Below are 25638 nucleotides of genomic sequence, written 5' to 3' on the forward strand. Positions count from 1 at the left end.
AGCTGAACAAAAAATATTTCCCCTCGTGTTCATAGTTTTTTACATTTTTAAACGGACAACAGTTTTGCTTGAACATTTCTCTCCAAACGTGCCAAACTGGGACTGTAAAATTCAGTAGAATGTGGAATGTTGTTTCTAACAGGCCTCTGGTTACCAGAGTACCGAACGACGGTTTTCTTTAGCTAATCATCTTTCTTCCAAGAATTTAATTACAAAGATAAATAGAGCGCGAGAGAGATTCACTGACGCTTTTCTCTTGTGTATATATAATTTGTAAATTTTGAATTCTCAGATGCGTCCCTTGTTGCGTAGGAACTATTCTTTGTTTGTAGTTTTACCAAGGTTATAGGATTTGACATGGCTGGCTGTTAAAAATAGTTGACCGTTTTCTAGAAATGACAAAGGTAGATCTCTCTTTTTTTTTTTTAAAAAAAATGAAAGTCTTGCTGAGCTTCGGACTTTGAAGTAAGGCGACTTGCCAGAAAAACCCAGGTTTTTAATCCGGATTCTTTTCATGGAAAAAAGAAAGCTCGTTTAACTGTATTGGGGATTTTGACAGTATCATACAACTTAGACGGAGAACATTTGAGACTTAAGAGATCTGGAAAAAGCACATTGACTAAATTTGACACTTCAGATCAAATTCCTCTCGTTTCCATCAGTCTGTTTTCTCTTTAATATCCCACATGAAGTCAAATCCTAAATATGCTATTTACAGTGCCGATTTAGAGCAGGAAATATTCTCACTTAAATAGGAAAATATTGTAAGGTAAAACGTAGTCTATTTTTGGTGACGAATCAAGCCGAACCTTTTTTCGTCCTCTGCTGTACAAAAACGGACTCTCATTTCCACGGTTTGAATTGCAACAAATCACTTGTTCGCAAACGAAGTTTCATTCTTACGAAAGACAACCTTCTGCCCCAATGTCATGGTTATTGGTGGGATGTGGAGCACGGTCAGCTTCTAAAATTTTCAGTTTTGTGGTTGTTTTCGTATGTCCTTTTTTGTGTGACACTTCCCTGTATGTCAACCACTGCAACTCAGTATTAAGAATCATTCATAAACATCACATTTTTTGTAAAACTGTGATTGCATAAATACATCGCGGAAGTTCTTCGTGCTTTAGTGTACAGTACTTAGATCATATTCCCACCTTTAAACGGTTCAAAGGCTGGTCAGTCACCCAAACGAAATTCTAGGTCGCGTATCAGCTGCACCGCAGCCGACACGTTTTCTGAGTGTACTTATCTAATGGAAATGTCACCGCTTGCTGGTTGAGACGGCTATTTAAATCGTTCTGTCTAGCTTCTGTGCTTAAAAACTGTAGTCTTTATTTCCTCGGTAGGATGTCAGTAGGACGCCAAAGGCGTTTGACCGGCAGCAATGCTACTGGTAGTGTCCATATGAAAGTGCTCATGATTCTGAGTAACCGGTAATCGATTGAACCACTCCGACATTGGTGGGTACGTTGACGCGGTGTGGAAGGCTGGCGAAGTAGTCCGAGTGGACGATACGCTTTCCTCTTGAGGGCTCGGTGTACCCAGTGATTCTGAAGGCTTTGCGTGAAGCTTCATGTGTTTACGAAGTGAACTTGGATGAGTATAACTCTTGTTGCATCCTTCAATCTTGCATATGTATGGTTTATCGGACGTGTGGACATGCGAATGCTTCTTTCTGTCGCTGGAATTTGCGAAGCGTCGATCGCATCCCGGATATTCGCACATAAATGGCTTTTCGCCAGTGTGCGTTCGCTTGTGAATCTTTAGGTTTTCAGACCTGGCAAACAGCTTTCCACAGCCAGGGAAGGGGCACGAGAAAGGCTTTTCTCCCGTATGCACACGAATGTGGTTGATAAGCTTATACTTGGCCTTAAAGGGAAGTCCATTACGCGGGCAATCCTTCCAAAAGCACACATGTGTGCTGCTTTCCGGTCCTCCAACATGATCCTCAGAGAGATGAGCCACAACGTCGTGCATTCGAAAGAATTGTCTCCCACAAGGCTTTCCTTTGCTGCCCGGTTCGATCCATTCACAAACCACCACATGACTCAGAGGTTGGCGCAGGTAACTCGGCATGGCTAGTCCTGGGTGTTGCATGAACTCGTAACGTGGAGCAGCGAAAGGGTTTGCAAACTGCGAATGGTGAGTGGGATCGAATTTTTCGTCTCGTGGATAATAGTCTATGCCTTTGGAGAATCTGTAAGGCCCTGTTAGTGGCCCGCCAGTTTGTTGATAGTGAGAACCGGGCGGGTCATGAGCGTGAGCGACGGAATAAAAGCCGTGAGGTGAGCCATTGGTACCGTCGCGATGCGGCTCTTGCAGGCTGTTGTAATGGCTTGGATGAAGCTGGTGAATTACGGAGCCTGGGAACATGTTGTGTTGTCGCTGGTTGCTCCCTGCTCTAGCGCCAGTCGTGTCAGACGCCAGATTTATACCACTGTTAGGTGGGCGAACAGCTGCGACGCTAGAACTTGGAAAATTCTCGGGCCCGGCAAATAGGAACTCATGGGCCGACGGACGAGCCGAGGATCTTACACCTTGAGCTGGTGTAAAAGGATAATGCGAGCCATTTGGAACGTTGAATGTGTCTTGCACTGTACTCATTTCTTTTGTCTCTCGCACCTTCAACGGGCTGCTTTTTCCACTATAAAATCGCGTGAGAAACCGGACAGAAAACTCAAATGATTCAATCGGGCTGGCTCTTTGTTTAATTCACAGTTTTGTCATCCTCCCGTGGAACTAAATAAGCATCTGTGTCGTGCTGAGCAAGTCGAACGCCACGGCTGAGAAGTGCACGAACATTCCACGGAGCCTCTTCACACAATGTAGCGCGGTTAATTTTCGAAGATGCGCGGAATTCAAACGCTGCTGTATTAGTTCTCCCCTTTGAAGTCGACTCACGGTTCATACAAGCATCTGTAGTTGCCTGTGTTCGGTGCTCAGCGTGAGTTCTCGGTCTATTGTAACTGAACTACACCAGTCTTTGATTGGCATTAGCAAGTTGTTGATATTTCGTGATCCAATCATCGCGTTAACGCCCCCGGGGTGTTTGGGTTGATAAATATTTTACGATTTGTTCGTCCTATCGAATGCAATTAATTGTTAGTGTTTCAATAGCAGACGTCTTATTGGAACAATCTTATTTGCAATCTGAGAGAAACAAATGAAAAAAATTTTCGCGCGTCAAACTCGAGAAATCGCTCAAAGAAAAAAATTGGACGGCCATCCTACACACACATTTTAGAGATTTTGTTTGCTTCCCTCTTCACTGAAATGGGATTAATTTCCATTGTCAATATTTGTCCCGAGGTGCCGACATGTAATTTTCAAATATTTACCATTCGTATAAGGACGGTTTGATTAAGGGGAGGGAAGCACATGCCACCTCGAAATAAAGAATTTTAATTGCCTATTTTGACGGTTAAACGAACCAAATTCCCCCCCACAGAGTATTCATCGATCTGAGGTCTCATTGGACATTATGGCAATCCAAGCCATTATTAATAAAATAAATGGTAGTGTTATAGGCTTCTCTTTTCATGTCACAAACAACAGGAAACAGAATATCAACCAATGCCAATTCGGTTTATTTGTTTCTGAGTACGGGTCACGCGCGGTAGAGCACGCGAGTGTCTGGTGTCAGTTACACCTAGGCAAGAGTCGTGAGAATTTTATTATCCTCATTGTCATCTTAATGAATGATCTTACTTTAAACGCTCTACTTGAGTGGAGACCCTGCAAAAACCGACCGACTTCTGGGTTGAGATTATAACTGAAAGACGCCTTCTCCACTGCGATGTTATCGGCAGCGAGCGTGGAAGATGAGTCGATTTTCCATCTCGTTGGGTTAACCGCACACTTGAGCTAAATTGATAAAAAGCACTAGTTTAAGTTTGTTTGTGCGGTTCCCGCGATTTCCGACATTTTTAGCACCACTGTACTTCTCGTGTTTGCGGCGCCTTTTGACCCGTCTCAGTTGACTTGGCTGTTGTTGACAGTTTGAAGACAAACAAATTTCAACAGAATCGATAATTTGTCTGATTCGGTTGCGTTACGTAGGTGCGATACCATTGTGCTCGGTGTCTTTGTTGACACCGACCCTAGCGGCAACACCTAAGTAGTGTTGACAGTCGCCTGTCTTCTTCAAACATAACTATTTGTAATTCTATTTATAGAGGAGTTAAGCTGTGATAGTGACAGGTTCGAGTAGTGCTTAATTAATACGATATCACACTTTGTGTTTCCCAAACACTCTACCGCGTCGTAAGAGCTTTTGAGTGTACAAGAAACGAAATAAATAACTACACAATTCACTTTCTAAAAAAATTGTTTAAATTCCTCACTGGCAGGTTTGAATCAAAATAAAGCAAACATAAATAATTGGCGTAAATTTGTACCATCGTCAGCTGTGAAGATTTTTGCTGCACTCTTCAGCCTATGCATTCATACAAGCGATGTGGAAAATAATGGGTATTACGTATTTATTATTTTGGCGGTCCAAACAACATCTCGATATCAATTTCGAAAGACTCTTCTAGAAAAAAAAAACCAAGGCCGGTAAGTTCAAGCAAATTTTTTTTAGCGTTGACGACAAGGGGGAGTAATAGTCCATGGCATATACAACACAATTGGGGTCAGGCGTTGAAAAAAATGAATGACGATTTGAAGACCAAGCACTCGACGACCCCCTGGAAGCATTATTTGTTCAACTTGCGAAAACTAGCAGTTTTGATGATAGAGGGAGGGAAAGTGAAAGGACCAAATCATCATTAGCACCTACGGTGTCAAGGCTTCTCTTTAACAGAGGTCATTTTATCATTAAGTAAATCCTTTAAATCTTCCGTCGAAACCGTCTAAAACAATTAGCTCCTCACGTCCTTTAAGAAGATTGTAAGGCAGTCTTCAAAACAATGACGACAAATGAATATGGATTATTCCTTTGAAAGCGGCACTGAAACCTGGTAGTTTATCTCTAAGCATTTCTGCATTTCTGTACACGATAAATGTTTAGGATCAGATGTATTTGGACAGAGCACGCCAGTGAAAATTTTGCGTGACAGACTTAGAAAAACATCGCGCTCGCTACTAGCGGGGAACTTTTGTTTTGCACGCAGCCAACGTAAACTTCACCAACAACTTATCAATGATTCATTCAATACCAGTGCTAATTTCCATGTGCGATAAATACGCATATCCAAAGGTCAAGCTTCGTGAGAGAAAGCTGCCGTCAGGTTTATACGGATGCAACCAGCTTTTCACAAAATATCCAAGTTCGATCTGGCTTGGCCCCGCTATGGGGTCCACAAACTGAGCGCTTCAAGCTGTGAGTGCTCAGATTCAATAAGTTGAGATGCAAATGCGGACGATATTTTAATTATGCCTTACAAAAGAAAGTCGGCCAACGCGGAGTTTCCTGTTAATATAAACAACTTTCGTAAGGTCAAGGGTGACTTATTTTATTAAACGCTTTTATTTTCGAAGAGTTAATGTGAGCAGCGATGGTTCTTATACATTTTATTCGGCCAGTTGTGAAAATTATCTTGTCGACGAAGAATAAAGAGAAAAACATGAATGGTATAGCTGCATGGAAACTCCCTTTTCCTGTGTTTTGGTAAGCATCACCAAAATAGCCGGATTTTGGCGTGCCGTGTGTGTGTTTTCATTGGTTCGATCATTTTGCTTTGATTTATGCAAACATGAATAAAGTTTTATTTCACTTTGATTTGCGATTCGTGGCAAGCCAATGGAAGGAACTAAAAAATATAGAGATTAATTAGATTAATGCTAGTTCCTAATCACGCGAACAAATCAGGAAATTGGTTTCGCGAAAAACCCAAACTACCCAGATGCAGTGAAGCTCTTAATTTCTAACTCATGCTGTTCGAACCAAATATGTCAAACTATATTTTGATTTAAGCTCAATTGTTCAAATGTTGTTTATATTAAGAGGTTTATATCAGTGTCATGAAATACTGAAAAAGAGAAAAATTAAATAAAATTCGCGATCTCCAAGTCTTGTGCTGGGAGACCTAGAGTAACCAATTCTGATCAACCTTTTTTTTTTACAGTTTTACGAGACTCGAAGGAGTTACAAACTGCTGTTTACCGTGTTAGTTGTGGGGCTTATCAGTTCATATTTCTCAAGTACTTCTCATGGCCGTGGCAACAAAGCTCAACAAGTAAGAGAAAAAAGAATCAGGAGATATGCTCTGTTTGGGGAAGTTAAAGTGGGTTGTACACGCGAAATTTTAAGCACGCCTTTGACAGATACGACCGGAATTGACTTATAATTACAAACGCACGCTTTAAACTGTGCCATTTTAGCCTAAAGAAAAAAAGTCCGTTTAGGTGAAGTATCTTTGTAAATAAGAAATAATAACCGACAACAAAAGCTCCTTGGAACCTTGCTCAGTCTGCAATATGTTCTTCGAGTAATCAACCAGCAGTGGATCTTTTCAAGATGACCTTTCAAAGCGTGACTTACAGAGAAGTTATCAGTTAGAAGCTCTAATTTGTTGACAATTAACGCCAGCGGGGCAGTTGCATGGTACTAATCTCTTATCTTGGGTAATACTATTACTTGAAGCACGCGAGGGCAGGCGGAAGAGCTTATCTGGATGGTAATTATTCAGTACTTGAGCTTCAGTGATGATATCGCACATCATAATTAGAGCCGCTGATTTTTCATGTTGCCTTTTGTACTTCATGAATTTGACCGCGGTAAGAAAGATGACCTCTGTAGTTATACATCTTAAACGCAATATGGGCTATACAATAAATAGAGGGTTCCAGCCTTTTTAGCTGATATTGTGCGTTTATTTCCTCTCCAGACAGGGAGACTCAACGTTCTAACCGTCGTACAAGAATCTCAAGCACGGGTTGTGTGCAGTGTCTAAATATTTACGTTAAAGTTCACTGTGCCAATAAAGTATGTTTACATTTCAAATTGATGTACTGTTTACTTAAGTAATCCACGAAATGGGCAAGTCTGTCTGCCTTTCAATTTCCTGCAATTAAACTAAAAATTCAATTATCGCCTTCTCTATTCTTTTCAGGATCACGCATGTCACAGGTTACAAAACTACCTTTCTCTGGAGGGTTTTTTGTAAGATATGGCCCTTACTTTGCGTCTATTGAGAATAAAATATTTAAGTGTACCAATCAAATGAAAGCTATTGAGCCGTACCTTCCTGTGGTGCTGTCTGCTGTACAAGGCAGTTCTAACGTTTGAGTCTGTGGATGAAATCTTAAGTGTGGCTATTCAAATAAAAGCTATTGCGCAGTCCTATCCAGTGTTAATGTGTGTGATTCAATGTTTTACTGAAAAGGGATTTTGAAAACCTCTCTTTTGGGGGAGGAGGAGAGGAGGAGGGGATTTTGTGTATTGTGTAAAAGCCGCGATTGTCCAAAAACCCTTCACCCTGGCCAAAAGGCAGACCTTGAATCAGTCGTTGCCGTGGTTCAAACTTTGAATCTTTCGATGAAATCCTAAAGCGTGGCTATTCAAATGAAAGCAGTACGCTTGGAAGACTTCTTCTTCAATAGCTTGCAAAGTGAATTTTGGAGTCTTTTCCCATTTTTACTGTATATATAGACAAATTTTTCTGTCAATTCGTTCAATGGAGGAATTCAAGGGAAATATTCTCAAAATAGTGCACTTATTCTTTAAATTATTTTACTTACTTACAACATATCGAGGCTCTATCAGAAAATACGGGTTAATAAAACAGGAAAGCACGGTTTAATTGATATTTCCTCATTAGCTATAAGTATGATTGCCAGAGAAGCTAATGCGTTCAGGAAGATCGTTTACGAGATACAATGTTTCAAGAAATTAGCAAGCTGTGGTACCGCATTTCCGTCAGGGTTGTAGATGGAAAAAAATTTTGAAACACAACAAAGCAAGGGATATTTTGAGTTTAAAATTCCATAATTGTCCCAGTTTTCATATTTTTTTACTTCAAACACAAACACTGTATTTCGTACCCTGTTTCCTTATCAGCGCTTTCCAAAGATGACAGATTTTACCGTGATTCAACATTGCTGAACGACATAAAACGAACTCCTGAATCCTTTTGGCGTAGGCTTTTAACAACACGACCTTTTGCGGGTAGAACCAACCCTCTGGTCGAACATCCTACGCGCCAACAACGCGACCACAAAAAAGTAAACAACCTCAGACAAACTTCGTGGTGGTCCTTCTATTAACAACAACTGTGACAGGGCAGAAAGAGTGAATTATTTGCGTTGGAGTAGTGAGTAGAATTAATAAAGACTATTATTATAGACTACTACTGATTAGTAGAATAAATCACATAATGGTTAACGGTCTCACTACCAAAGATGAAAATAAAACTAGTTGAATTGCTTTTGAAGCATTCGATTTATCAGCAGATCGAACTTCGTACGGACTTTCCTGACTTTAATTTCTTTGAACTTCTTTCTCGGGCCCAGGGTACCACCAGCAAGCAATCCACTGATGTGTGAAGATGTTACATACTAATGGTCCAGAAAAAAAGCGCTCTTGCTGTGATATTAAAGTCGCAGGTTTCCCTTCAAACCATTGTTTAGAAGCTAAGTCTTATTATATTGAATATTGGGCGTCACTGAGCTCATAAAATCAGATCCTGGACTTCAAAAGCACCGAAAAATTACATTTTACAAAGTATGCAGAAAAACAGGCAACACGCGTGAAAGCTTTGCTGAAGCACTTTTGTTTAAATAGTCACACCTCAAGAATTCGTCCTCAGACTCAAAAGTCGAACCACCTAATACAGCAAAATCATCTTGTACAGCATAAAAAACAGCACCACAGGAAAGTACTGCTCAGTAGCTTTCGTTTGAATGGTTATACTTTAGGATTTCATCCACAGACGCAAAAACTAGAATCACCTTGTACAGCATAATAAACAATACCAATGGAAAGCACTGCACGATGGCTTTCATTTAAATGACACAATAAGAATTCAATTCACAGGGTAATAGGTTAAAACCGCTTTGTTCGGCCCAGTAAACATAGGAAAGAACAAGTTCAACCGCCTTCATATGCATTTGAATAGTCATACTGTGATTTCATTCATAGACTCAAACGTTAAATGATGACCTCATAAAGTTGAGATTTGTCATCAGGCATTTGCAGGAAAATCTCGACTCGCAAAAAATGCATATACAAACAAGAAGACTTTAATTAGAAAAATATTGTTTTAATTGCAAGACATGATGTATACAATATGTGCGTACGTCTTAAAGAAACTTAATTTCATATTTTGAAATATACAGAAATTACTTTTAGAAATCTAGTTTTACCGCAATATCAATATTGCTATTACGCTGGTGTTTCGAGTTCCTTGTTCACTAAACCCGACTATTTTTAGGTTTCTTTTGATGGGCATTTTGCATTATTAAAATACTCTAAATAACGCAAATACTCACTTTATGCGTAGACTCGCTATCAATAGCCTATGGTTGGGTATGAAGGATATTATGAGTCCCTTGCCGCACAGATCTTTTTATCAGTCAATTGGCTCCCATTGTTCTATAAAATTCAGATCATTCGTAAAATTTCACTGTTAAAAATTGTATTCAACCGGTTAACAAGGTAGAATAAAATAACTTGAGAAGTTAGCAAGGTTCAGAAAATAACTTGGCACAAACCAGACACTTTGGAGGAAAAGCTGCCGAATACATATCGGAAAACCCATCTTTTTCAGGCGCTTTTAGTGTAAACAAGTTGGACGTTTTTCAGAGTATGATTAACACTTGAGTATTTAGCTTTCAAAATCATTAAAATTTGATTCTTGTGTCTTGAAAAATTCTTGCCTCCTAAGTATTTTTCATACTAAGGTGCCATTGTTGAGAAACATTTAGCATTCGTCTTAAAATTCTTTATGAATCCTTCCTCGGGTTCTCCCCAATTCGGGGGGTGGGGAGGGGTGGGAGTGGGTGGGGGCTGAGGAGTTCATTCGGGGTAAAAACAAACCAGGCTTTCAAAGGAACTCGAACTCAAGACCCACGTTTTATCCGCAGTCGGGCAATGAAATGGTCTGGGAAGTAAGATGTTGAATGTAAGGAATTGAATATACACTTGGATAACTCGATAATGAAGTCTGGAGAAGTCAGGAAGTCGTGGACTTTGTAAGATGACTTTTCGAGCGGGAATCGGACCCATGACTGTGCTGGTCGGGCGTGATAGCCACTCATAGGAGCAACCATGCTTGCACAGTGGCCACCTTACGAGCTGAATAGAATGATGAGTAGGCCATTCGGTGAAACGTTTTACTTTCGACGAATGCGTTTGTTTCATAGCTTCTAAATCTCTAAACGGTATCAGGACAATATCTCAAGAAGTGTTTGGAGGCCAGTAAAGTCCCAGTACAAACGAATGATTATTTCACAATAAGACATGTGCTCTAAATAAATGTTTCTAGACCTGTAAGTGGAATGCGCGAGTAACTAATTGCACTTTTTGCACAAACAGTTATAGAGGAGATGAAAAACAGAAGCGTTTGGTGTAACTGATACACCTCACTGCCACGGATATTTTACTGTATTTTCGCCACTGTTCAAATATTTTAAAAGAACCTTTTTCGTAAAATACACTACAAATAAGTGACGTTGCTCTTATAAGTTAGTCGCATCGAATTTAATTCAACGCTCCACCAAACTGGCAAAATTCTCAGTAAATCAACCTAGTAACAACGAGTAATGCACTTAACAAGCATTGGGAGCCAAATGGCCTGCTGGCTTGAAGGAAACGTATTAGGCCCAAAGAAAAAAAATGCGACCGATTGTTAGGCGTTAAAGGGGATTGTTTTGGAGATTTTGACTCTTTTTGGTGAAAATGGTAAAGTACCTTCACTTAATAACAAAAGTATTCTAGAACACCGAGCGAAAGAAATCAACTCAATTCTTGAAAGGAACAACTCAAACTCTGTTCTGGAGCATTTCGGATACGAAAATGTGTGAACTTGAAAAAAAGTTAGCGTAACTTTCTTGAAGTTGCAATCCATTCCGATCCAGTTCAGTTGTGACCAGAGAGACTCATTGACCGTTTCCTACACTGGAGCGGTACGTGATTTTTAACAAAATTGGACTGTTAGTTTTAGGTTTTTGTTGATAAAAAAACGTTTTGGGGTTTTTGAAATGACCTCAAATCCCAATGGCACTCTCCCTTTAACAAAAAGTAAGGGGGCGTTCGATTGACCCTATTCCGGAATAGGAATGCATGCAATGATTACTAGAAATATCTCATAAGAGGTTTTAGTAGTTACTGGACTACAAGATGGCCCTTAAACAATCGTGTATCACCAAAAGCTTGTAAATACATCTTCCCACGTTTACTTAAAAGACAAATTTAACAGCTTATCTGGAATACGGTCAATCGAACACAACCTTAGTTATGAAAAAGAATGGTGCGTTTGTTACAAGTCAAACTGCCGAGAAAAAAAGCCGAGCTCCAGCAGGAATGGAAGCCACGAACTTCCCAGTCAGACTCAGGCTCTGCCACTAGTAAGCCATTGATGACTCGTGGCGACAATTTAGTTAGCTCTACTAAATAATTGGAGGCCGGCGGTATTCGTGCTGCTCATCTAGGTGTAAAGAGATGTCTTCTAAGTATTGCTGATACTAAGGTGCCATTGCGGAGAAACATTTAGGATTCATTTTAAAGGAATTCTTTATGTATCCTTCCTTGTTCTCCACATATTGAGGTACCTACAAATCAGCTGCGTTAAAACGAGCTACTGAACTGTATCATGCAGGTCACGCTTTTAGTGCGGCTATTAAAGTTATCCTAAAGTGACCTTCATATTTTTGGCAACGTTTCTTATGAGAATTACATTTTGCATCAGAGCCATATCCGCAGCATATAAACAATTTATTTTTCCAGTATCGTATCTATCTGAAAATTTTGTCCGGAGAAATTATATCTTGATCATTCATCCCCGGCCTTAGGAAGTCAGATGCCAAGTGAAATTTACTTATGACAACCAGGCCTGTTTTGCTCCAGTTATGACTTAAAATAGAACCTCTTCGAACAAAACACGAGAAATTCATTTAAAAATGAATAATTAAGTCGCAAAATTAAAAAAGGCAAGAGCCCCTGAGGCATTCGCAGACTTTTTTCATTAGTTCATGAAATGACTTCCCCTGTTAAATTTACCTCTATTCCTAATCGGTGAAAATCTCGTTTCTGTTCATGCTCGAACTGGGGAGTATTCCATCAGCGATTTTAGATTTGTGGTGCATCTCGATGTTTGAACCATCTGGTTGTAGAAATGCCTCGGGGCACCTAAATTTAATTTCCTGTTTTCTAACCATCACTCACAGACCCAGTGATCTAACAATGCTTCCAAACTGTAAAAGTTCTTATTATTGTTTCCGACACAAGATTGTTGAAGGGAGAGGGTCAATTGGGGGATTAAAATAAGCCGATGCATGCTTTTAGAAGTTATTCACTCAATGAAAACAACGCGTGAATAGATTATTTAGGCAATCAATTATCTCCATGTTGACTTTTATTAGAACAAATTGTGAACCTAAGTTTATTTTATTGACCTCAAGGCTTCCTATTTCAAATCCTGCCATAAACGAACTTCGTACCCAATGATAACTTCCGCTGTAAGCCAAAATCCTTTCCTGCATTAAAATTTAAAGAATTAACAGCAATCAAGAATAACTCACTTCAAACATTCGCTAATTAATCGTTTGCTTAAGTAACAATATTGATGGTGGATCAGGAAAACTTTTCGGAAATTCGTCTCAATTATACCTTTCTACTTGATAAAGGGTGTGAGGCTAATAATTTTGGTCTGAACTAATGAAAATACTGTTTCATATTATCATGGCGCTCAGTAATGATTTAAAGGATCAAGTTTTAGGGAGTTTATACCCGGGTTTATACGACGCAAAATCTAAAAGTAAAGGTTTCCGTTTTTCATGAACCTGAACCTAAAAGCATTTCATCTAGTTCAAGATTTCAGCGAATCGCGATGAATATCCAAAATAGTTACTGAGATGTTATCCTTTCGTCTTCTTTTCAATTTTTGTACAGACGTGCTTGACGGGAGGACCCTCCTCCACTGGAACACGGAGAGTTGTACATTTTAAATGTTCAAACTAAAATGTTCAACCCTGAAGCCTAAATCGTATAATCTTACTGTGCAGCCCCTAATTTAACTGACACGTATTCTAAAGCCTTAAGCAATGAAAACAATTTTGTCTTTTGAGTTTGTGGATTAAACCCAAAAGTATGAGTATTCAAATCAAAGCTACTACGTAAGTAGTACTTTAATATGGTAGTCTTCATCAGTTTTCAATATTTTTACAATCAAGAATTTGAGACTTTTTTAATTGAAGGGTTAAAAATGACCACCAGCTTCTCGACTCGTTGGTTGGTCATGTTAATTTGCAAACCGCAAAACTAAAACAATATCGTTGTGAAAGAGATACATCCATTTATCATCTCATTGTTATGATGTCGGTAAAGTTACCACAAAATTACGGTTTTGTCTTTCTGCGAAGCGGCCCAAGGCGATTTGTTATCGAACAGATGGCGGTGATAACTGTGATATATCCGTTGATAAAAGAAAATCGACAGTTTATTCGCAGGTCACCACGTGGAAGGTTCTTGAAAGACGCGGTCATCTGGAATGACTTGATGTAAATAGATGCTTTGTTTGGGGAATAATTAAATCAAAAACATGGCACAATCGCACAGTTTTTTCTTAAAAATCCGTTTCCTTCAGGAAATCTTTGAATCATGTTATGACTGAGATGCAGTGTCAATTTTTGGGAACCTGGTTCTGTCCGGTTAAAAATGCTTAAAAGCATAACCGTTCAAGTAATACTCGTCACAGTTGTTCGTTTTTTAATTTGCCCTAATTGGACAGTCTAGCAACGATTTCTCTTTTCTACTTTACCCTCTTCAGCTGTATTTTTAAAGCAGAACATTGTCTTCATCATAATGAATATGACGTTATTTTGTCTAGGTAACGTCGGCGGAAACTGGCTGGAAAGCAACACTTCTTTCACATACAGTCTTGATACATATGAGGTTAATAAAAAGCGCAACTTTAATATGTCGCTTTTCGGACGCAATATCAATCTTTTCTTTTCAATCAAATAATTTTATTAAGGTCAAATCAATCAAAGCCATGCCGCGATCAGACAAAGGAGCTTTTATCTCGTGTGTTTCTGAACAGTTATCTGACAAATGAAATAAAAACATAACAAACATGCTCGGTAACGCAGCATGTGTCAAGGTTTGTTAATATCCGGGCGTTCATCGATTGTGATAAACATCCAGCAATAAAGAACGATAGAAACTAAGTGCGCTTTCCATCTGTCATAACAAGCCTCCCAGATCCGGCAGTTCGTCAATCAGTGTAATGCACCATTTTGAAGAAATGGTTCTGCCACATTCTTTAAAATGGTGCATTCAGATAATGGTTGGGCCATTTCGGCATTTGGAAGGAATTTGAAGGACAGGCATAGACCCGTCTTTCTCGTGCGTTCCATTTTTTCTGGCAATGGTCCTGGCAATGGAAAGTACCTTAAGGCTTGGCGAGCCGAAACCTACCGAGACCTCGCCAAACCGTACGGTCGCTGAGAAGCGTGTATTTGGCTCGTGTATTAGAACCAGTTTACTCTGGTTTACGCTATTATTTGGAGCATCTTGCGAAGTACAGTGATTTTTTGAAGGAAGGCGATATCAAATAACTTTACTCGCATTTTGACATATCCGAAATCGTTAGTCAGCGTTAAATTCTAGATATATCTGGTGGTGTTTCTAATGTTCTTTCTTTGCCTTTATTCGACAAATACTACAAGAGCGCAAAACGAACAGTTTCGGGACAAGACAGTCACCCAAGATAATCAGACGGTTTCGCAGGTGAAATATCACCTCAATGGAGATTAATGATTTTTTTCCTTTTAGAAGGACGAAATCGTCATTGGGGGTAAAAGTTTTTATCTTAGATTTCCGAACATAATGAGATACTGTTGCCAAAAATTGTCGTTATACTTCAAAGATTTCACATTCTGGATATGCCCGGCTGGATTGTAGTCTTCAAAGATGGTGCAACAATTTTCGGTTTATGCATCACATCAAATGAATTTCGCGCCCAGCAGCTGGAAAAAATCTGAAACAGTACAAACTGGAATTAATTAATTTGTAGTTATCTGTTTTAAGTTTGGATCACTTCCCAACTTTAGTTTCCTGTTAGTCAACTGAAATTTAAACTATTTTTAAATAGTTGTTTACAGCTATGGCTCTAACTCCGTTTTGGGTTAACGGGACATGGGAGGATTCTTGAATTACGTCACAACTAAGTAAGGTTGGTTCATGCATTAAGTAAATGGAAGTGAAAAATATGAAACACAAATATTATGGACTGCAGATGAAAGAGTCAACAAACGACAGATCATAGTGGTTAGGCACACAACTTGCAACTATGAAAAGATAGCCTGAAAAAAATCAGGCTTGAACGGGGTGCATTAAATAATCAGATATTATTTGTCATATGCTATGAAAGTTTACGTAATGTTTTTAAATTACATTTCCAAACATCTTCTTACACTTACAACCCACTCATTTTCGCTGTCTTTGGCAACTGTCCTGCAAAAGCTCTTTTATATTGTGCGACGTGCATGCCATGTTTGTTATTTATCATTAATCTGGAAAGAGGTTAGAGTTTGACCCAGTTCGCCACGCCTTGATCACAGTATCTTACAGTTTAAAAACTCTGTGGCGAAAGCTTCCAGTTTCTTAAACCTATACGAGTTTTAAACCAGTTAAGCGGTAGGGGACAGGTGCTGTTGCAGAAAGGGCAACTTTATACAAGTTAAAAAAAAACAATAAAAGTAAGGAACCTGTTAATTGTGCCATTAAATTCAGGGTTTAAAAATTATTATTAACTTATACATGTTAAAAACAGGGCTTCCTTAACTTAGAAACACGCGTTGGAGATATTTAGTTGGTATACTAATTCACAGACGATATTTATCTTGTCACCGGAATCGAGATTTCGCCAGATTTTTTTTTTTTGAGCTATTCAATAATAGGATGGCATTAAGCTTGGTGACGCGAACAAAAGACGCCGTAACTAATTTCTTAATTTATTGAGAAAAGTTTCTGAAATTCTAAGAAATTTTTTTAAAACTCATGATTAAATTTTACTAAGATTTCCTATGACATAGAAGAGTTTCTTTCAATTCCTACGATATAAAAGAGTTTCATTTGGGATGAATAATTTCTCGTAAAAGACTTTTTTTTTCAAACAAACGCGTTACACCGGCCATCCAAACAAGTGACTAGAGTTCAACTGATAAGGCTCTTGACTCTAAGGTCATTTGAATCGCTCTAAAACCAGCAAGTTTATGAACAAAAGAGGAGACACGCAGCTGTATATGAGAAGGATATAATACGCTACCAGTCACGGCTTTGGTTGACCAATCACAAAGCCCAAAACTCCCTCGTTTAATTGTCCATAACAAAGGGTTACCAAGATTCTGCCACGCATCTCCCATTGATTTCCTTGGAACGATTGAATTCCACGTGCCTTCAAAAGAAACCAGGAATTTTACAAGATTTCTACTGCATTTAGGGGCTAACTTAGCAAATTTCAGCGATTATATCATAGATTTTAACCAAGACAGTTCAGCGTAGCTCTGGCGGGCCTACAATGGAAGCAACCATTTATGAGGATCAGAGCTTCTTGTTTTCGAATAAAAATTCCTACGCACAAGACAATGGAAAACTGTTTTTAAATTTACCGAGCGATTGTAAAAATCCTGGAAAGAAAGAAGACTTTGATATATCTGATTTGCTCAGGTCTCCAGACATTGGAATTTCGTCACCAGACCTTGAAACAATAGTGTGGAGGAATTTCCCGGAGACATGTTCGATAAAACTACAATCAAGTTCTCCTCCACCGCCGTCACTTTTTGTTCCACAGGAGGATTATTCTACACAACAAGTCACCGCAGAACAAGAGGTATTTGCCAGAGGATTTACTGACGCTCTACAACGCCTTCGGGAAGAGAGAGAAGTAACACAAATAAGCAATTCCGAGACGCCCACGTCCGATGATTCAACCCGAGTCGTTGATGACTCGAAGTGCACTTTCATTTCTTACAGATTTGATTCATCGTATCGTTTGCCGTCTTTTCAAGACACTTTCGTACCTGCTAAGTTGACTGGTACGGTAAAATCAAAAACAAGGCAAGAGATAGACAGATTTACGTTTCGCGAGCAGGAAAATGGACAACAACTTCAAGAATCGGAGGATTCCGAGTGGTTCAAAGTAGAAACATTAGAAGAGGGATTTTCTGGGCAACAACAATGTTCATTCAAAGATAACTTATCAAATCAATCCAGCGAAGATTCAGACGAATCATCTACTAATTCTCCTTCTCTCCTCAGTCCTGACTCTGAGGAAGCAACACAGGAGAGCTGCTATGAGGAATTCGAAAACGACTGCAAAGCTGCAGAAAGCATGGAGGTTCATCATGGCGTCTACGAGCACGACAACTTTGAAGCTGGCGTCGGCTGGACCCAGGCGAGAGACGATAACATTCAAGATACCCCGACACCTAAACACTGGTTAACGGTCCACACAAAGCTTTATAACATGTCTGTGTTAAAGCAGGAGGTGGACACTTTAGAGGAACGCTCGCAAACCGCCGCCATTCCCGGCGAGAACATCGATGTGCAGGGATTTATTAAAACGGAACGAAAACGGCGAAAGAACCGTTTAGCGGCGTGGAAATGCCGTCAAAAGAAACTTATACGTGAATCGAGGCTCGAGACGACTGTTGAAGAGCTTTACGCGGAAAATTCTAGGTTAATGGAAGAGCTGGAGAAATTAAAACGAAAAAGACAACAATTAGAGCAGACGTTTATTAAACATGTGAGTGGTGGATGCGAAGAGGCCCATGTGCAGTACACTGAATCTTTCAGTTAATGGTGATAGTTAACAATAGAGGCTTCTGATTTCTTTGCCGCCTGGTAAGTAAAGAATTCAATCTCAGCATTATTTAAGAATAAATGAAAAACAGTGGACAATGAACTTAAATACTAAGGTATACAATTTTGGTCATACAGTTATGTTTTGATTTAGCTTTTAAAAAATGTCTACTTAACAATTTGATTTTGGAAAGAAATAATTGCCGAATTAATATTTTCCTGTCTCAATTTCCTTCTGCGCTTTTGTCAAATGTTGAATAGAAAGTAAGTATTCGTTCATTCAAATAGAGACGTTTTGTCACCAGCTGCGCTATTACAACATCAACAGTTTGCACAATGCACTGCATGTGTGAATGCCTCATGAAGTGTCACATCTAAAACGAGTGTAGTTCTGAATGCTGTTGTTCATTTATACTTAAGTCGTTTATCTATAAACGCATTCCCAGTCAGCTTTCACGAACTCAAGTGTAATTGTTCTTGGTTACTATGATGTTTGGGCACGAAAAAATCCTTTCCTAAGTGACAGATTAAATTTTGCTACTGCTTACTCCCAACCAAGTTACCCGTTCATGTTCAAACTCACACTTCGAACATTTAACTGGTTCAAACTTTGGATGAAATCCTCAAGTGTGAATGTTCACACGAAATCTATCCTGCAATTCTTTCCTGTTATCATGGCGTACAAAGTGTTTCTTAAGCTTTTATTTTACGAACGAAATGCTGCAGGGTGGCCATTCAACTGGGAACGCTATTGAATGCTATTTTTATGCTGGACGAGGTGATTGTCACTTGAATCTAATTCTTGGATCATTGCCATAGAAATGCTTCCCTAAGGTACTTTTTTAGAGAAAATTTTGCAGCTCCAGCACATGGACGCTGGGCTTGAAACGATTCAACAGTCAGACACTTATGCCTTCTCTTGCTAAATTCATTCATTCCTGCCAGAATTTGGATTTAATATTCTTCAAATGATAGAAATGGATTTAAGTCGTAAACATCTCGTTATTTGGTATCATTTGAGACCAAATTCAAAATCAAATTCTCCTCACTGTGAATAAAGCAGAATCCCGAAGTGATAGCTTCTTTAAATCTGCCGTCTGTTCCCTTTTGTAAGAAAAAATAACATTTTGATTATACCAGAAGAGAAATTTAATTGTAGTTTGCAGTTTTTAACGAAATACACTTGACCGTCAGTACACCTTTTGCCCTTCATTATCAGGAAATACATTTTCATTAGTGTTAAAAATTAAATCATAAAAGCGAATGTGTAATCATTGTATGAAAATAGACAAACGTTTTAATTTTCGGTGTCGTCAATAAGGCGTTTTACACAGAGAAGAATATTCATTAATGCGAATATCAGTTCAATTTAATGGAAATAACAAACTTTTAAGAGAATGAGCAAACATTAGACGCTTCGTAATGTTCTTTAACGAGGAAAAAAATTCATTTAAACAGAGATACAGTCAGCGTTACAATCAAGCAAGTCTTAGCTCTACCTTCAATCAACTCCCTATTCAAACATCGTGGTCTATGTAACTCTGCCTAAACCTAAACCACGCTGCACATTTTCTTGCAATTATCGTGTTCACGTTTCTCCTCTTCTCGCGGGGATCTTCAAACGCCCTAACTATCCTTTCACGATGCTCAATTGGGACACGGTTTCGACAAACTCTGTGCTCCATTACTGCGAAACCAGTGTGCACATGTTCAGCATCGTTTTTAAATTTAAGCATCCATATAAATCCATTTGGAAATTAGTCAGAAACCACGTATCTAAAAATCTTTTGTAGTTGAAATTTTATTCGCGCAATGGAACGTTAACCCTAGGTCAATGAATCTTCATTCGCACTAAAGAATGTTGCTTTCGATAAAACGCTTTTCTGATTGGCCTTAATGAATCTTCTTTTCGATGCAAAACTCCTTAATGACTCTGCCACAAATTGAAATGTTTCATTTCCTAGTTAAACTGATTATACATTAATTTTATTGACCAATGTTTTCGCGCTAATGAAAATATATTTCCTGATAATGAAGGGCAAAAGGTGCAATAGCAGCACCGCCTTTTAACTGACGTAACAAACAGCAGCAAAGGAGAGCGTTCTGATCAAGACCTTTCATTTACTAAACCGCGTTATACTACTTCGGTAAAGCTTGGCTCTGATGTTAAGGGTTAATACTCTTCGAAAAATATTTGCTGGGCGCGTGGCCCGCCTGTCCTTTTTTAGGACCAAATGTGTCATCTTCCCTTTCCACTTTGAGGGTTCTTACCATACCATTTGGATCGGTACATACATTATATGCAGGGTATGTCAGGGAATTTAAAGTTTAGATTTTGTTCATACAGAATTGTCAGACATCAAGGCAAAACTGCGTTGACTATTGACTATTACAGGGAATAACTATAACAATTACTCGTTATAAGTAAGATTTAATACGATAAACTACTAGAGATCCAATTACAGACTCCCTGGGGAGGTGTAATTTTTTAATTAAACAACAAATATGAAAGATTGCAAATATAAATTACAAATATTTTTTATTCCTTTTTAGGTATTCACCTAATGATATCCTAAACAAGCAGAAGTTATCTGACCTGACTGGATGAATTGTAGAGGTCTAAAGATCTCTTACTTGACGTTAAACTGATTTAAAGATAAGAAACTTTCTCTTTATTTTGCTTTTTTATGACGTTTTTCTCTTTCTTTTGTTGCTCATCCTTTCTTCTCTTTAAGTTTTTTTGGGCGGTGGTCGCACAAAACTGAGATTTTTATGCAAAATCATGTTTTTTTAAATATTTTTTCCCTGCGCGATTCGTAATCTCACTGAAATATCAATTTTCCACCACCATATTACCATGAAATTTGCTCGTGAGAAGTTCAAATAGTTAGTACTCTAAAATGTCCCAAGGGGTCCAAACCTACTGGGCCATCATCAGCCAGTTTCTAGAATCGACCCTGCAAGTGCTTTGCCAAGTTTGTACCAGTTACTCTGATGAGCTTTTCCAACACTTACAATCAACCTTGAAATCAGAAGTATATCTACTAATCGTCTTAAACTGAATTTACAAAGACATTTCAATTTTAAAACATTTGCTAAATTTTCAATTTACGATCCTAAGCACGGGAAAGGGAAGAAAGGAGAATAGGGCAAGAGAGCATTATTGGTGATCCTCCTTTGATAAAAGTAGTACTTCAATGTTAAGGCTCCTCCTTCACTTATCCCTTTTCTAAACGTCCTTTTTTCGTTTTACCGATAATGCATCAAAGGCCTCGCGTCCACACTATCGTTTTCGAAGCGTTTTCCCCGTCCACGCAATAATGCCTGGAAATGCTAATAAACAACTTGGAAACATTAGCACAACCATTTGTGCATGTGACAAATAGACGCGCACTCTTCGAAAGCCTTTACAGAAAAATACGAGCGATTTCTCTCGTTAAAACAACACCAACGACAAAAACAACAACAACTTTATTACCTTTAAAATAAATATTACAAACGTAATAAAAAGTGAACGAAAACTGGTAAAAGTTACTCAGAATAACTAAAGAGCTATCCCAGCTGAGTAACAAAATTGAATATTTGGACTTAAAGGTTGTTGGCAATAAAGCGTTAAAGGGATAAAAGGAATAAGAAAAAAAGTAGTTATAACTAGAAGGTCAGGAAAGTAATAGGTACCAGTTGACAGCTATGGATATTTGATCACCAAAGTATTTGTTTTATTTATACATAGGCCTGTATGAGAATTCAGTTTCAGTTTTTGTTTGAATGAATTTAGGGGAAGTTGTTTCAAGTTCTCGTCTAGATCATTCCAGATAGCTGCAGCAGCAAAGCGAATGTTCAATTGTCATGAAGAGTTAGTTAGGGTGCGTTCGATTGACCCTATTCCGGAATAGGAATACATATAACGATGACAAGAAATCCCTCTAAAGAGGTTTTAGGAATTACTGGAGTACGAAATGCCTCTTAACTTATGATGTGTCGGTGAATTTTTGCAGAAATGGCTTTCCAGATAGCTTAAAAGAGAAATTTAACAACTATTCTGGTTATTCCTATTCCGGAATAAGGTCAATCGAACGCAACCTTAGTTAGTTGGTTAGTGTGGACGCTGGTATGGGCAAAACGCATTGGAGTGCATTCATTTTCAACGAAAACACATAATTAGTGTGGAGTGGCCCAAGCTAAGCTCGCATTTCAATTGTGAATGTTCCAGTTATTTCGTATTCGACTGGCCTTTGCTTCTCCAACTTTTAACCAATAGACAAGTAAGGCCGGAGAATGGAGATTTGTGTGACACGTAAATTATAGTATGTTCACGTCATCAGATTGGATCCTTGGAATGTCTCTTGTCTCTTGCTTTCTCTCAATTCCTTTGGATAATTGTTTAATTCAATTACATCTCGCGTGAATTCCTAAGCTGTGTTCTGCGGAAGGAGTGGAGGTCGCGAAAGGAACTTTTTTTATTCAGATTATGTGCTCATATTAACAGAAACATTAAACAATTCTTAGAATCCTGATTTTTTTCAATTATGATTTTAACTCGTTAGAACGGCTGTCATAATTGAACATGATAAAGTTAGAAACCAAAAAATGTTCTCAAGCTCGAAAGATGTAAGGGTTTTGGTATTCACTTGTGGATTTTGTTATAAAATTGTTATTTTGATAGAGATGCATTTATGAACAGCTTAATGCCAATATTAAGCGATTATTCTATAACGTAAACATTTTGTAATAAACGAATTAGTAAAAACAAGGGTCTGTATTACTTTGTGTATCCAATGGAAAACCTGTACGTGAGGTGAAGAAGTGGTTAGTGGTTATTGGTGGTATATGGTCGTATCAACAGAGCTGGGAAAAGTAATTTGGCCACCGTAAAGAGATTCAAGCGCTGACGTTTCGAGCGTTAACCCGTCGACCCTTAAGCCCTTGGATTCGCCATACTGACAGTAGACTACCGCTCGAAACGTCAGCTCTGGAATCTCTTTATGGGGGCCAAATTACCTTATCAACTCAGGTGATACTGAACCAACTTTTTGCTTCCACTTCCTCACCAACGCAGCACCACAGTTTCTCTAGAAACTAACCCCCTTATCTATCTTTCCTCTTGTATACTGCTGTTTCCTCAGACTACCTTTTTTACTATCCTTCCAGGTGATGCGTTAACCGTTTGAAAAATCTGTAAAGGTCGGACATGAAGTAACCCTTCGATTGAGTATAAATACTCCTAGTTGTTTTATGGTTCAGAAACCAGAGATGAACGTCTTACAGAAGTGTGTATGCACTCCTGAGAGAGGAAGGAGGGGTTGTACTTCATATAGTGGATTACATGGGGTGGCTCGCTCGAAACGGTAGCCTTTTGCACCCATGTAGGGTCCCAAAACTGGACTAATTTTCAATAACTTATTGAAAATTCCTCCGTCTTAACATATTTTTCAGGTATAAGAAAGGGATAGATTTTATGCTAAAGGGTAAGCTAGGGGTTCGACCCAGGCGTTATCCCCCTCCCTTGTCTTGGTTTGTTTATCGGTACCTGACTGACGCTTCTATTTCACCGTTTCTCGACCTTTTGTAACTTGCGCTAGCCAATCACCATTTTACCCCGACACTGTGCGATAAGCCACTTTTCGCCAGCGTTACTACTTTTCTGGTCTGTAGCCACATTAGTTTAACTTAATTTGAGCATATTGATCTTCATTTAATATGCTTACACTGACGTCAAGAAATAAGGAGGGGATTTTCCAATCAGTCGTAAGGCACAAGGCAAAGTACCCATGCCGCGACCAGAGGGTTTTCCCCTTGCTCTCGTATCGTCTACTGGAAAAAAATAGCGTTTAGTTTAAGTGCTTTCTGATTGGTTGGAAGACGTTCTGCTATGGCTGCACAAACGGCGTCATAAATTTCCTGGGATTGTTTTCTAAGGGAAATAGAAAATTTTAACGTGCTTATATTCAATAAATCAAAACAGTAAATTCTTTTCAGAGAACTCTGCAAAACAGCAGTAGAAGCACTCGCATACGATTGGAGGACATTTCCTATTTTTAAACATTTTACATCAAAGAATACCTTCTCCGAGTGCGCATGTTCTGAGAACGGACTTTTGCTTCAAGTACCAGATGACTGACGATAGTCAAAAGTACTGTTATCTAAACGACAACAACGACAATTGGATTGTCACCATTTCCGTTTTGTTTCTCCAGAATCTGTGATCGGTAAACTATTCTTCAAGCAGTTGTTCAAGCGCCTTTGAAGAATATGAAAGCTGAATCAATTGTCAGTTGTCGCGCCTTTGCAGGCTCTCATCTTGCAATTTAAGGTGGCTCACCAGGGTTTCCAGCACTCCCTTTAGTTATAATTTGATCGATCATTACTGCCATCCTTTATCAGTGGATAACACAATAATGGTATCAAACAAATTTAAAATGCCTTCACACTGGTAAACAAGTTATGGTAATTTATTTTCAAGTTCATAGGCTTCCATAGCAACAATGTAAGCTGTTAAAAACAGCCCTGATTTTAGCTTTAGGTGAATATAAGGTAGAGAAACCAGCTATAGCAGACTTCTTCACCAATAATTATGCATGTCTTTAATACCATTATTGTTGTATCAGCTGATCAAGAGTGGTAATCTTGATCCATCAAAGTTTAAGTGCTGGAGACCAGTGCCAGCCAGCTTAACAAACATTCGGGAAAACAAACATTACACCCGTAGGACTCGATTTCTTTATACTTCAAACTTCAATTACTGCAAACTCATTGATTGACTCAGGGAAACGAAAATTTTTAGAAACTGAATTTTTTTTAGCTGTGTTGTAACGAAAGGCTGTCGTTATGTTCTTATCACTCGCGGTAACTTTTTCTTCATAACACGGAGTTATAGAGTATGGGCCTGACTAAGGACTTCCGACTGAAACTACTAAATTCTCCCCATTAAATTTGCCGTGGCTGAAAGATAAGATCTTCTTTCTCATTCCTTAAGTTTACATACCACTGAGTAAAAACCGCCAGCTGACGTCGCCTGCATCAGTTTCTCTCTTGGTTTCCATTGTTTTTTCTATCAAATTTTCTCCTATTCATTCCGGAAGTGAAAACTCAATATTAAGCGATACGTTCTATGCCTTGGTACTGATCGTTGTGTCATCAAGTCCGTTCAGTCAGTAGTTTTGATTCTGTAAACGAAGTTGATAAACTATTGAGCAACACTTCCCTGTGGTACACTGAGGATGGTTATAACTTACGAAATCAGCTGAATCAGGCACGAAATACTACTGATTATCAGTTTGTTTTCGTGAATCCTTCTTCTCGATTAATTCTACTGTCCTTCCCATTCTATCTATCTATAAAATATTTGCAATAAGTAGAAAGACAATTAACACACGAACCATTTGTTCATATTCTCGTCCCGTTGTTTCAACGTGTCGACTGAATCACTTGAATCACGGGTCACCGCCTATCGAAAATGAATCCGAGTGCGTCGGATTTCATTCAAAACGACCACTAGCGCGTATCCACACCGGTGTAAAATTTCCCTTTAAAGTATGTTCACAGTTGACGCTTTAGTGGGTAAAGCACTCCCGGGTCAGTGGAGGGTCAAGGAAAAAGCAATTCCATTTACCTGAGATCATTACGCGCGTCTCGAATCGCACTGTTGCTCATGCGTACGGAAGATTAGCAGT

The 25638-nt window shown here is 38.8% G+C and overlaps 3 protein-coding genes across 5 annotated transcripts in view; 2 read left to right on the forward strand and 1 right to left on the reverse strand.

Annotated features, from left to right (window-relative positions):
* The window catches only part of LOC146482589 (uncharacterized), an 82309-nt gene extending 75021 nt beyond the window's left edge, over positions 1-7288 (forward strand). For 2 of the 3 annotated variants that reach the window (XM_085107002.1, XM_085107001.1), the window contains exons 2-4: positions 6069-6179; positions 6831-6928; positions 7056-7288. In XM_085107002.1, coding sequence (XP_084963128.1) covers positions 6069-6179; positions 6831-6896 — 177 coding nt within the window. In that variant the 3' untranslated portion in view covers positions 6897-6928; positions 7056-7288. The remainder of the gene's footprint in view (positions 1-6068; positions 6180-6830; positions 6929-7055) is intronic. The other variant, XR_014864086.1, reaches the window with a different exon arrangement.
* LOC146482593 (uncharacterized) lies at positions 650-4955 on the reverse strand. Its single transcript, XM_085106995.1, has one exon. It carries the CDS (start codon positions 2602-2604, stop codon positions 1351-1353), a length of 1254 nt encoding a protein of 417 aa, XP_084963121.1. The 5' UTR covers positions 2605-4955; the 3' UTR covers positions 650-1350.
* An 8422-nt stretch (positions 7289-15710) lies between the features above and the next one.
* LOC146482594 (uncharacterized) lies at positions 15711-22724 on the forward strand. The gene is made up of 2 exons (XM_085106901.1): positions 15711-18007; positions 20519-22724. The coding sequence occupies exon 1, from the start codon at positions 16683-16685 to the stop codon at positions 17961-17963; it is 1281 nt and encodes a 426-aa protein (XP_084963027.1). The 5' UTR covers positions 15711-16682; the 3' UTR covers positions 17964-18007; positions 20519-22724.
* Positions 22725-25638: the final 2914 nt, after the last annotated feature.

The sequence above is a fragment of the Pavona decussata genome, unplaced genomic scaffold, assembly GCF_977016875.1.
Source record: "Pavona decussata unplaced genomic scaffold, jaPavDecu1.1 SCAFFOLD_45, whole genome shotgun sequence".
Taxonomy (NCBI): Eukaryota; Metazoa; Cnidaria; class Anthozoa; order Scleractinia; family Agariciidae; genus Pavona; species Pavona decussata.

Coding starts and splice junctions, on each gene's coding strand:
- LOC146482593 (XM_085106995.1), bottom strand. CDS start 2,604: ATGAGTACAGTGCAAGACACATTCAACGTTCCAAATGGCTCGCATTAT.
- LOC146482594 (XM_085106901.1), top strand. CDS start 16,683: ATGGAAGCAACCATTTATGAGGATCAGAGCTTCTTGTTTTCGAATAAA.